Source organism: Anguilla rostrata, chromosome 8, assembly GCF_018555375.3.
Source record: "Anguilla rostrata isolate EN2019 chromosome 8, ASM1855537v3, whole genome shotgun sequence".
NCBI lineage: Eukaryota > Metazoa > Chordata > Actinopteri > Anguilliformes > Anguillidae > Anguilla > Anguilla rostrata.
In genome coordinates this window covers 35,184,230-35,197,485 of record NC_057940.1, presented here as the reverse complement: position 1 = coordinate 35,197,485, position 13,256 = coordinate 35,184,230, and the positions used below count along the sequence as shown (strand labels likewise).

General features: G+C 45.5%; 1 protein-coding gene across 34 annotated transcripts in view; it reads right to left on the bottom strand.

Annotated features, from left to right (window-relative positions):
* Nucleotides 1–13,256, bottom strand: part of LOC135261523 (regulating synaptic membrane exocytosis protein 2-like) — a 161,520-nt gene that overhangs the window by 96,024 nt on the left and 52,240 nt on the right. For 33 of the 34 annotated variants that reach the window (XM_064347905.1, XM_064347906.1, XM_064347887.1 and 30 more), the window contains one exon: nucleotides 5,260–6,149. In XM_064347905.1, the coding sequence (XP_064203975.1) occupies nucleotides 5,260–6,149 (890 nt within the window). Of the gene's footprint in view, nucleotides 1–5,259; nucleotides 6,150–12,626; nucleotides 13,174–13,256 lie in introns of those variants that run through there. The other variant, XM_064347918.1, reaches the window with a different exon arrangement.

The following is a 13,256-nucleotide window of genomic DNA, read 5'->3' as shown; positions in this document are numbered from 1 at the left end:
GAGATGCCATCCTGAATGTCGGAACAGCTTTTAATGCAGTGGCACAGACAGAGCGATAAAAGATATGGTCTGATTAATCTCCCAGATAGACATCTGAAGATTCTGTGTATAATAAAGATATGCACTCAGAGCAGAATATTTTTTTTTTCTCTTTCCACTATTGTGGGACTGCATGTCTTCAGATCAATAGAGACGTTAGCAAAAGTAGAGAACTGTCAAGAGCAAATCGGTTTGTGGGCAAAGCAGGAAGGAGCCAGCTCCATTATGCTTTGTCAATTAGAAATGTGTGGCCTACTCAGCATTACAGATGCAGGTTTAGCTTCTCACAAGCTCTCGCAACATTCTTTCAGAACGTACAGTAAGAGCAAGCCCCATTGTACTGACACAGATACCTTTGGTGAATGATTAAAAATTGTTGTTTTCAGAAAACAAGAGTTTGAAGCTAATTGTTAGTAGGTGTTCATGTTGTAAACAGAGGCAATTAGAACTCTTGGTGTGATTCTACATGACAAAGGGCATGAAATTGTTTAAATGTCAATGCTTCAATAGCAACACCCTCTCCAGACAGACACTGGAGTGAATTCCACACCTCAACCTTCCTGCACTAGGAAGACCAGCAGTTGATGTGCACTTGCTCCAAATCTGTCAATGTGAAGAGTCACACCACAAAGGATTTTTGTGAACTTGTGTTGACAGATTATATTTTTTATTTTTTTATTTTTGGTTGGTGGGGCAGGTCACCTAGTTTTTAGAGCCGCTAGATGAATTTGGGAATTTGTCATGAAATATCAATGTTTCTGCAACTAACAAGAAAGGGCAGTCACTAGGCTGCTGCACAAAACAATCACTTACAAAACACCGTACTTATACTCCCTACATGTTTATATTAATGCAATCAGAGATCAAGGGATTGTTAGTCTATTTTCTGCAAAGAACCAAACTGGTTTATTTTTTATATTTTCAAGTTACGGTTACTCCACTGTACAACATTTCTGCATGCATACTGGCATAAATTACAGAAACATTGCGCTCAAAGAATAAGTTTAGCAAAGATAAAACTTTTATCTTCGCTCCGTCTTCTATTGCTGTTTCTTGTACATAGTTGTAGAGGTATATTTGTTATTGTGTGTTAAGTATATGTTTCCTGTATTATTTTCTAACACTAAAAAATAAATAACTGGCACTTAATGTTTGGGAGAAAGATCATTTTTTCTTCATTTGGCTCTGTCCTCCACAATTCTATGGTTAACGTGCACACATATGGTTAAAGGGCACCCTTTATTTAAGAGTATTTTTATACACTTTGGTTTCACCATGTAGAAATGATAGCACCTGTTATACCCCCCACCTCTCCCTTACAGTCTGTGACCCATAGACATCACCGGGTGTTCAGTATATTCTCTGGTGATGCTCTTCCCAACCTGTACAGCAGCCATCTTCAGCTCCTGCTCGTTTCGGTGGCTAGTAGGGGCATTTGGTTGAACTTGAGCAGATAAGATACTTCTGTACACTTCAGAAGTCATTCAGCTGCTATCAGCAGTTACAGTTCATCATCAATGAAGACAATTAAGCCAGTATCTGTGGCAGCCATACCTACTCAAAGCATGTAAACCCCCTCCACCACGTTTCAGAGGGGGGATGCTTTGGATCCTGTGTAGTTCTTTTTGGCCTCCACACTTTGCACTTGCAGTAATTCTGATACAACCAAATTTTTGTCTCATCTGTTTACAGAACCTTTTTATAGAACTCTGCAGGGCCTTTTAGGTACGTCTTGGCAAACTGTAACCTGGCCATCCTGTTTTTGCAGCTAACTAGTGGTTTGCATTTTGCAGTCTCTGCTGTTGTGTTTGTGAAGTCTTCTACGGGCAGTAGTCACCGATGTATCCACGCCTCCCTCCTGAAGAGTGTTTCTGATCTGTCAGACAGGTGTTTCTTCATTATGGTGAGAATTCTACAGTCATAAACAGAGTTCTTCCTCGGCCTATCAGGCCCTTTGCGATTACTGAGCTCACCAGTGTTCTCTTTCTTCTTAATGATGTTCCAAACAGTTGATTTTGGTAAGCCTAAGGCTTGGCCTATGTCTCTTACTGTTTTTTTTCATATTTCTCAGCCTCATAATTGCTTCCTTGACTTTGACTAGCACAACTCTGGTCCTCGTGACAAACGGCAATAACAGACTCCAAAGGCAGTCAAAAGCCTAGAATCAAGACTAGATGCCGAAAGCTCTCTTATACCTGAACTGAGGAAGTAACTGAACACCAGACTGATCAGAAACACCTGAAAAGCCATTTGCAAAAATTGTGGTGCCATGAAATGGGGGGGACTGTGCATGAAAACTGCTTTCATTTGTACATGGTGAAACCAAAATGTATTTAAAAAAATACCCAGATTCAGATTACAGATCTGAAATTGTGGAGTACAGAAAAAAAAAAAGAGTCTTTATAAAAATATGGATACATAAATATATATACTGTACATACACATATATGTGTCAGTGTGTGTTTGTGGGTGTGTGTGCACACATGCTAGCAGCAAAATGATTGAACAATAAAACAAAACAAAAAAAAAATGTCAATAGGGGTGCTTCATGCTGTTGTAATAGGTTACTTCACTTTGTATCGTTTGATCAAACGGTTATCGACTACACAATTATAGACCTCTCAAAATATGTCATTATCTCCCATTTGAGGATTAGGACTTTCTAATGCCTCGCTCTCCATTACATAATTGAGCCTGCATAAATAATTGAAGGGCCCGGCTCGTGCAAAGTGCTGGTCTGGAATACAGTACACACCACAAGTCAATAGCGACGGATTACTCGTCTGATTTCCGCTCACGCGTGGCGACAGGCAGATGCGTAGCTTGTTTTCTTTTTTGTTGTTGTGTTTTTGCATCATGTTAACGTTCTTTTTGGGGGGGTTGGGGGGTGGGGACAGCGCCTTAAAAGACTGCGCTCAGAGGCAGACGAGATCAATTTGGACGGTGACCTCAGACGAACTCCCGAGCTGAAAGCACTCCCAGACAGCGTGAAGCAACTGGGAGGAAAGGATGCGCTCCTTCGCCTAGCTCCAGAGAGGGTTCCCAGAAAAACCAAAAAAGCGTGCTTGCCGTCTCCCTACTGTTCAAACCTTCGGCCACCGCAGCTGAATTCCATTCTCCACACTGGTGACATGTTCCCTATTGGTGTTTTGAGGTAATTGAAGGCTAAAGGGAACCCATTTGTTTTATTAAGGAATTTCTATCACAGTTAAGGATTAACTCAGATTGGAAATCTGACAAGGAGAATTGATTGTCTTTCTCTCCAACCTAGGTGGTGATCTGGGGAAACCCAGGAACCAATAATTAAAACTGTTTTTTCTTTCAGACCACAGAGGATGGCGGCTTTACGCGGAGCCCCTGCGCTACACGTCCCCGTCCACACCCGCTGCTCGAGAGGCCGCTCTGCACTTCTGTCCGTCATTCCTGATGCAGCCCGGCAACGGCAGCCCATAATTATGAGCGTCACCCTCTGATCAATTTGCACCCGTGACCCGTAACTGCGGCATTAAGCCATCAGTGTCAAACTTCCTGTAGGGTGACTTCAGCTCTTAATTCTGCTAATGGCTTAACAGCTGCTTGAATTATGTAGCGTTCTGCAACATGTATAGTGGACTTCAGCATTACCCATGGGAATTTACATCAACACACCACTTACAGAGTCAATACTGCATGCCGCGTCTAATAACCATCATCAAGTCTGTTTTATACTGTAGGACTGTATAAAAATGCCATTTTAAGAGTCTGTACGGCAAGGGGAGGAGTCAGTAGATATTGCAAAACAGGCCATAGTAATGAAGAAATGTAAAACGAGAAGCACAAGCTGACTGCTTTATGACCATCTGAAAGAGGACTACATAGAGAGGAATACTACATGTCACGTGTATGACACCAGCTTGCTTTGGAGAACTACCTACGCGTCTTCAGAGTTCTTTAATTGTGCTCTCATGTACTCCATCAGTGCTCTAAAGAGGGTAGCAGTGCAAAGCGGCCGTTGTTTTAGCGAAGCACTTCTTCACGGCTCACAACCTCCATCATCAGAAATAGATTTAATGCACGTTAATATTCATGCTACAGAGGCGGTAAAATGTGAACATGCTGCATCGTACATGTCAGGTTATTAGTTGCCATGTGGAGGTAATAGTACAAGTAGCACTGAAACTCTGAAAACAAAACTTAAACTGAGCAGCAACCGTATGTGTGAACTGTGCCACGGTCCTAAAAGAAGGCGTTTGCTCCACAGACGCGTGATCTTTAGGAGTGGGTCCACTGGGTCTTTTAACACGAGTGTGGTAGTGTCTTAGGCACCACAGAAGCGCTCTTCATCTTCACGCTTCTGAATGCAGCTGCTCGGAAGCGAACTCTGACGGTCGGAGACGCAGGACGCTAACAGCCTGCCTTGCAGTGCGTGAGAAATCCAGGAGGATACATCCTCATTTTCTTTGATCTGGTAATTACCTTTGCCGTTCCTCCATTAATTAATATGCGCGACTGACGAAGGTGTCGCTCGGTCCCTCCGAGAACCATCGCCAGGCACGGGACGATAAAACGTGACGTTCTCCATTTGGAGGTCGCGTGACTTGAAAACTTGCGTTCCAGTGATTCATCTGTCCTCCCATCTCAGAAGGTTCTCAGCACAGACAACGTACCTTCACCGCTAATTTATCAGGAAGACTTCAGCCTCTGTCTCTCCGCACTCAGGACAGCTGTACTAGCCCGGGAACGGGTGTCAGAGGGGGACAGAGGCAAAGACATGGCCCCTACAGGGGTAACACGAGAGTCCTTTCTCTAAACCCCAAATGCAAACTGACACACATTGGGATGGACTCTCTATACCTGGGCCACCTACAGCAGACAGTGACAACACGCAACACCTGGACAGGTCCGTAGGTTCTGAGGGGACAAACTGTTAGTCCACAGTGCAATGAGGTACGTCCACAACATCCCCAGTACTCTTACCACAAGCACACTGACAAATCTGCCAATAAACAAGCGAAAACTGTAAAGTTTAAGTAAAAGAACTGTTCTCATGCATCATGGATATGACCCAGAAAGTGCAACTAAGATTCATTTTTCTGTGGAAGAAACAACAAAACAGGTCTGAACACCCGCTAGGAAAACACTCCAGGGTCACCTGTCCAGAACACAGCGTACCTGCCTGAAAAAACACCCTGAGAAAAGCAAACAGGAAGCATTTAACGGCGCTGGCTGTGGAGGCCCTACCTTTCTCGCTGACGGACTCGCTCTCGATCTCCACGTCCTCGCAGCTGGTGTACTCAGGCGTGGTGGCCAGCTCCTCCTCCGAGCTGCTGAAGGACAGCTGCCGCATCTTGCCCAGCTTTTTGGTTTTGTGGGGCTTGGGCGGCGGCGGGCGGACCGACTCGGACTGGTCGGAGCTGAGCGAGTCGTTGCGCAGCATGGTCTCCATCTTTTCCCGCTTGGTCTTCCGCACGGCGGAGCTGGGGTCCAGGTGGTGCTGCTGCACGCGCACGGGCCCCGCCCTCTCCCCCAGCACGGGGCTCCGGCGCGGGGTCGGGGGGCTGTGGTTGGACCGGCGGCTGGGGGAAGTTCTATCCACCGAGTAGGAGCGCAGGCCCTCGCCGGGGGCGGGGCCGCGGGGGCGGGACGAGCGCTCGCCCCTCCCCCCGGGCCCCTGCGGCTCGTCCAGCTCGGTGTAGGCCAGCGAGACGTCGCTATGGCGACGCTCGTGCCGCGCGCGGGACACCTCGGCGTGGATGCGCATCTGCTCCTCGTAGGGCTGGGGCTTGACCGGGTAGCGGGCCAGGTTGGGGTCGCTGCGGTAACGGGCCTGGTACTCCTCCTCCCTCCTCCGCTGCAGCTCGTACTCGCTCAGCTGGGGGTCCAGCTCCTCGTCCGGGGGGTACTCCTGGGAGCGCCAGCGACCCCGCCGGGCCTGGTACTCCCCACGGGCCGTGTCCGCGTCCTCGTACATCCGCGAGCCCCGGCCCGCCCTGCGGGGGTCCTGCCCCCCGTAGTCCGATGGCGATCTTGGCATCCCGCCGTCCGACAGGGCATACTGCGAGCAGTCACCCCTCTCCTCCCTTTGGTCGTATTTTTGGTTTGGGTCCCTGGATGCTGACGGGCTTCTTTTCCTGCAAATCAAAACAGAAAAGGGCCAATCAGCGATCCTCTCAGCAGTCTGAGGCTGGAGGAGGAACATTTCCACTAAAAAAAGACAATGCTGCATTTTGCTATAGCAATCGCCCTGCTAACAGTTTTTCAGTTTCAACAATTTAGAGTATTTTTCCATGAAAATGAAAGTAAATCCCAGACTGCCTCTTCAAAAAGAAAAGCTGTAAAGGCACAGAAGACTACTTTCATTATGTTTTTCTTCCTGCCTCACTGGTCATGTGTTTCCTCACTTCTGTGTCATTGAGAAGGCTCAGATGATTGAAGTTACAGTATTGTCTGAGAGCCGGGCCTGTGTGGTCAGCGTGGGATTGCATCAAATTCGCCTCTTTCTCTGACAGCATTTCCTTTGATAACTTATCACAGAGCAGCAAGAGAATTCCCTGTCCCTCCGCCCCAGAAGACAGGCTCCATATATTTTTCCACAGCTTTGCAATATAATGGGATACTTTTCCACAATATGGACATTTTCCAGGGGCACGAATGTATATCGCGGTATATCACTGCGGTTCAGCCTTAATACTTGATCACTTGGAGAGAACTCAGACTGCCTTAAGGTGTCATTGGCTCTTTTGTTGTTAAAACATACGATCAAGGATCAAATTATTTTTAAATGCAGCTTTAATTACAGTACCTACCATTACATGGCGTAAGATATCAGGACCAGGACTAGGCTTTGATTTAATGAGTCTTGACAGGTACACAAATTTAATTTAAAATTCACAGGACACTGCCCCCTCTGGGAGGTTTTCAGGCTAATTTCAATTTACAGATGAGCTACTTTTGAAGGACTTTTTAAGAAGCTCATTATATGAATGTACACAAAATTCCCTCATCAAGTTCACAAAATGGCTGCACTTTAGACTGCCTACCTTTCTGTACTGACAACCGAAACATTCAAAACTAAACCAACCCTGACAAGATCAAAACATCCCAAAATAAAACTAGCTCTGTAGCAAAAATCTACTGTACTGTACCAAATTAATCCTTCGTAATCTAAGGATTAATCAACACTCGTTTTGTGTACAGTGTTCAGGTGCATTTTCTTTTTTTACAGATTCAAGGTTTTATTGTGGGAATCAAACAGAAATATAATCCCTGGAAATAGACTGCAGTAGAGGCTGTAGTTTCTGATAGAAATCACAATATAATCTCTTCTATTTTTATCATTGTCGGGCCTTTCCTAACAGACTCTAAGCTGATACAGTATTTAAGTCTACACCTACACAAAGGCATGTGCACAATTACTACTTGCAATGAATAAAACAGAGATTTTAAACTTTTTAAATGTTTTTTTCTTTTAGTAAATTCAAGGACCAATGCCACATCACAATATGAAATGTCTGCTGAAATGGTAACAAGTAAATAATAATAGTTCAGTAAATAAAACTGCGATAAAATATCAAAAGTGGTTATTTGTTTTTTTTTACAAACAAAGCAATAATTTCACTCTAACGTATACCCCTAGCACATATTGCTGTGGCTACTTTGTAGGCCATAAGTTGTCCAATGCACAACTGGGTGGTTTATATAATGACCCTGGAAATCTGGATAACTGGTACAGGTTCTGGTACCGGTAAAAGTTGCACGCCCTCGTCTTCAGGCAATCTAGAAAAATACAAGTCCTCTAAGTGGACTGGAGAGTCAAACCAAAGTGCTTTGCACCAAGCCTGCATTCAAAAGTCATGACATCACAAATCTTCTGCATTGTGGAAGATGAAGTGGTTGAGAGCTTTTGAAGTGTATGTTACAAATGCCTCACATCAGACCCTGCTTCAGCAGGAATCCTGGAAGACCTTTCAACTTGCAAACCAGTGCAGGTGAACTATGATTTTCCCACAGAAATGCCTGCCCTTGGCTCCTCCAACACCAACTGGATGCATACAAGCCTTACTCTTTTCTTCCCCAGCATGCAAATTCCTACTTCCTCTCTAATCTATTTCCATGACTATTACTGTATGTCCTCAATTATGCCACCTCGTTCAGTCCAGCCTTTCCTACCTCGTCAAACTCAAGCATCCTCAATGCAATCAGCCTTAACTCAATGGGCAGCACTTTACCAGCCTTTTGCACAAGTGAGGCTGCATTATTAACATCTGGCCAGACATTAACATGAAACATAACAGCAAAAACAGCTTCATGAATAAGTTCTAGATCAGGCGAGGCGGAAACAACGTGCTATAGGGCAGGGGGGGGGTGTTGGAAGGTGGGGGAGGAGCCTTTCTCGGCCCCGAGGTGGCCCTCTCACCCAATACTCCGCACATTCCTCTGTTCGCCGAGCACTTAACAGCCCCGACGCAAATATTACATAATTCGATTCCTGCCTGGCACCGCACGCTGCCGTCCCAGCAGAGGAGTGTCGACAGCCGTCGGCCTCAACACATCGGCTCCGTCACCCGCCCTCAGAAGCCTGCCGCGGCGGGGGCGGACGAGGAAGAGGTGGGGCGAAGGGGGGAGGGGAGCGGAGGCGGTCGCCGGGAGAGGCTTTAGCACAGTTGTAGCTGCCGGCCCTTTTTCCGGTGGTCTCCCTGCAGGGCAGACGCGGGGGCGACGCTGTATCACGCGGCGGAACGAAGGGCTCTGCTCTGTCAGCGCTAGGGCCGGTGCTGCAGAGCCCAGTGTTGTGACAAAGAGGCTGTTTTTCCCCACTTCTGCCTGCCTCTCCCTCCCTCCCTCCTCCTCTCTCCCTCTCATGACTGCGTCAGGTCTTCAGGAACAGTCTCAGCCGCTTCTCAGCTGATGCTGGTGCGCCGTTTCCCTCAGGGGTGGGTGGGGGGGGGTGGGGGGGGGGAGAGAGAGCAGGGAGGGAGGGATCACTCGCTCTTGGATGACACAGTTCACCGATCTTAAATTTGCATTCAGTTACCATTTATACTCCACTGCAACATATAAAAGACTAGTGGGCTCTGTAATACAAGAGACTCTGCGTGCATTGTGGCATCACGACCATACCCTAGCAATGCAGCACGGCACAAAAACAAGCTTACGCAGATGAAAGGTCACTGTGATTCATCCGCAACCACAAGCAATTCCACTGCATGCAGCTTTAATCATTTCTTTTCTGAATGTGTACATCAGACGATTTAAGCCCAGCTACAACGTCAAATTCCGAGCTTAAGAAATCACTACCAGGTAAACAATGTCACACTGCTGGCTGATGCAATGCAGTTTATCCTAATCTATCATCAAACCATCTTTCCTACATCAGTCGACTAAATGCTCTATCCAGCTGCTGATAGAGCTGCTCAATGGGAACTTGCATAAGCACACAATGCAGTAAATGAGTCACTGTATTTTTGGCCATAATTAATTGTTCCTTGAATCCATTCAGAAATGTACAGTAACATCACTGAGAAGCCCTTTTTTTGCAGTTGCAGTGGAAGGAGGGTAAAGAACTTAGTCATGGAGGCTGAGGAAGAGACCCTTGCAAAGGCAAATCATGAATATTTGATGCAGATTTTCATAAAAAGGTTAATTCGACATACGCTAGAACGCAGCTCCTGCAATACACATACACATACGCACTGACATGCATGCACACCCACATTGACAAACACCTACACACAGGCAGACATGCACATACTGTACACACACGCACACACACACTCACATAAATAGTACACACACGTACACAGGCAAGCACATCCGCACATACACATACATGCAAACATACACACACACGCATACACATACATGTACACAGTTCAATATGGCAGCTGCAGCAATATAGGCAGCATCAACAGTGAGAGAACTTTAGCTCACGGAATTGTGCAAGACCTTCAGCTCACAGCAGTGTGCAAGACCTTTAGCTCACAGAAGTGTGCAAGGCCTTTAGCTCACAGAAGTGTGCAAGACCTTTAGCTCACAGCAGTGTGCAAGACCTTTAGCTCACAGAAGTGTGCAAGAACATTAGCTCTCAGCACGGTGTGACAACTGTTCCAGAAAATGGCTAACACATAGAGCATGGAACAAAGACAGGAAAAATACAATTCAGCTGCAGACCGATGTACACATGCCCTACACATGGCATAAAAGCACAGTCAGTTTCCCTGTGAACATGACCTACAGTCCCAACCCACAAAAAGGTTACAGAGCACAGGGTGTTACCAAAGTGTACACAAAAAAAGAAGGGGGGACAAAAAATGATGTCCCAAAATCCCACAATAGCGGCAAACAACTGGCTCAGTCACAACAGCACTTTCACCCAGGGGCTGCATTAATGCCATAAGCAGGGAGAAAGGTAGAATGTTCTGGGACAGGAGCATATTTTGTGCTCAGATAAAAGGCTTTTCTGCGTGGGTGCTGAAAAGCCTGAGTGGACTATAGTGCATTTCATTCTGTCTGGGTAGGAGTCAGAATCCCCACTGCAGCACTGTTCTTACGCAAATTCACAATTAGTCATGATTATTCTACATTGGTTTTTAAAAAAAGTCAAATGAAGTTTCTAAGGACAATACAACAATACAGACCTAAATGAAGAGTGCTTCATTTTTTCCAGCACTTACTGGTTTATAGGCTACATTGACAGTAGTAGCCTGGCCAGAGGTTGTAACTGTTCTGGTCAAAGAGTACCCAACGAAAAATCACATGACCACAGTTGTCCCTCATGTATTATATAAGTGGAATGCTGAAACTTGATAAAATAAAATAAAAACATTTCATTATATGCCAAAATTGTCTACAGTAAAGGTTTCATACAATTGTCTGCTTCTGATCAACTGAAATAAATCTGACTTAAGCTATTACTTGTAGTCTTAATATGTGGACACAATTTATAATCCATCTTACACTATTACTAAAAGAGCTTTTCTCTAATCATTGACAGATATTAGACATAAATCCGTTGTGTTCTGTTAAGCTTTTCAAAAAAATATCTGATCCTCTATGATTATATCATACAGGACAGTAAGTTGATGCCTATCCAGCCTTCTTTATCAACCAGATTTTATGAAGCCACGAACCAATTAAAATGCAAAAAAACATATGTTAAATATAAAATATTGTGCTGCATATTTTTGCTGATATTGCTAATGTGGGACTAAAAAATACACACCAATGAACAACTAATACATGATCTACTGCACATACAACCAGTAGAGAAATATGAATATGGAGACAGAACCTGTTGACACACTCCAATGCATTCGTATTCCATATTTCACACAGATCAGGCAGCGACAGATAACAAAAATAGGGTGGGTGAAATGCTGTATATAGTTATTAAAATACAATTATGATACATAGAGACTCTTAGGACAGTGATAATGATAGCATCCTCAACATTAATTTCCAAAATGACATCCACAATAGCACAATCATTTGTGAAATGAAAGCCAACAATACACACCCATGCTAGTAACATACAGTCCAGAGACAAACCTATAAACAGAACAGTGCTGTTCTTTAGATGTAAAGGCTAAGGTTTAAAGAGAGAAGTTTAGAGAAAGATGAAGAGGAGAGAGAGTGAGCGGGGAGGAGGTGGGGAGAGGAAGAAGAGAGAGAAATATAGAGATGGAGAGTGGAGAGAGAGAGAGAGACAGAGAGAGAGAGAGAAAGAGAGAGATGGGTACTATGGGGAGGGGGTCTTCTGGCTCAGCCCCTGCAGGGATTCCACCTCACATCTCCCACTGCCAGACATGCTCTGAACTGCTTGTAGGTTTTCAGGTGGAAACAACTACAGACATATACTGTCAACTGGGTTTACAGACCACGCTGTCGCAGTCCACAGTGTCCCACCACAACTGGGAATATATGATGGTTAAAAAAGACGGTTAAAAATGTGTTCAAAATGGCCCCCGTACCTCATATTACAAACTGCTCTGGGTACTTAAAAAGAAAGGAGGGAAAAGCCCTCCTCGGTTAATCACCAAAAACTTGTATTACCTCAGGTGATGGGGTGCAATTCAGTGAAATGCCATTCTCTCTGCTTCTTGCATAAAAAAAACCTTTTACATCTGAACTCTTTACAGCCTCCCACTGTCCAGGATGTCGGTTTGTATTCAAACGTGTGCCTTCTTTGTTTTTTAGGCTTCGGCTGTAGAATCCAACAGGCCGGTCTCCTGTTTTCAAACAGCATCATCTCTAAGCTAACATCCTCTGCGCTACGACTTATCGACCGGAGGGAAGTCTCAAATGGGAACAAGCAATCACGGTAAAAACACAGAAAGTTCCCCTTTGAGGATTTGTGACTTTGCAGACTGTGGAGGGAAGTCAAATGACTGTAGCTGACACTGCAGCTCTCCCATACTAGCAAAACCTACCATTGGTAAATTTGTCATGCTAGGGAAGCAACATACATTGTCAATCTTGATATGTATTCACACTGGAAAATCACCATAGGCCAGATTAATTTTTCCCGAAATTAGCAACAATTGCTAATTTCTGGAAAGTTCCACAGCCGTTTAACATTTGCTGTGGCTGATAGCGAAGTGCGTCGGTACCTGTACGTAAGCCACTGCACATCTGGCACATCCTGAGCATCTCGCACGGACGAACGCATCAGTCCTTCTCCGGCAGACACTGCCCTCAGTTCCTCCGTGATGTCGCATCCAAAACGCTCCGCGCTACCGATGCGATCGCCCACTCGCCTTCCCGCCGCAGTCCCGTCCTCTGGGCTTCTCCCCCGCCCACGCACAGGGCTTCGCTCCCCTCCCACTCGCCGGCACAACCGGAGCTCACCGCGGGGTCTGCGAAAATCACCGATCCTGCAAGCCGCTGCAAGGGCTGCTGGGAGCTGAGAGCGCTGCTGCTGTTTAATGCTGTTATCAGAGGCTGTATATAGCCGGGGGGTCAAGCAAGACTTTACCCAGCAAGCGGGATTATGGTACTTAGCTGATTACCGGCTGCCTGGCAGTTGCTGGCTAGGGGATCTGGCCTGTTCACATTTCACATTGTGTTCTGAGATAATCATCGGAATAAACGCCATCTTTCCTCTTTTCCCTGGGACAGCTGACCAAAATCACTACTGCTGAAGTGACCCCGGTGATAATTGGGGGGGGCTGGAAATATTCTACAATATTCTTTTTGACACATTTAGGTTACAATGCAATTCTGAATTACTTAATAAAATT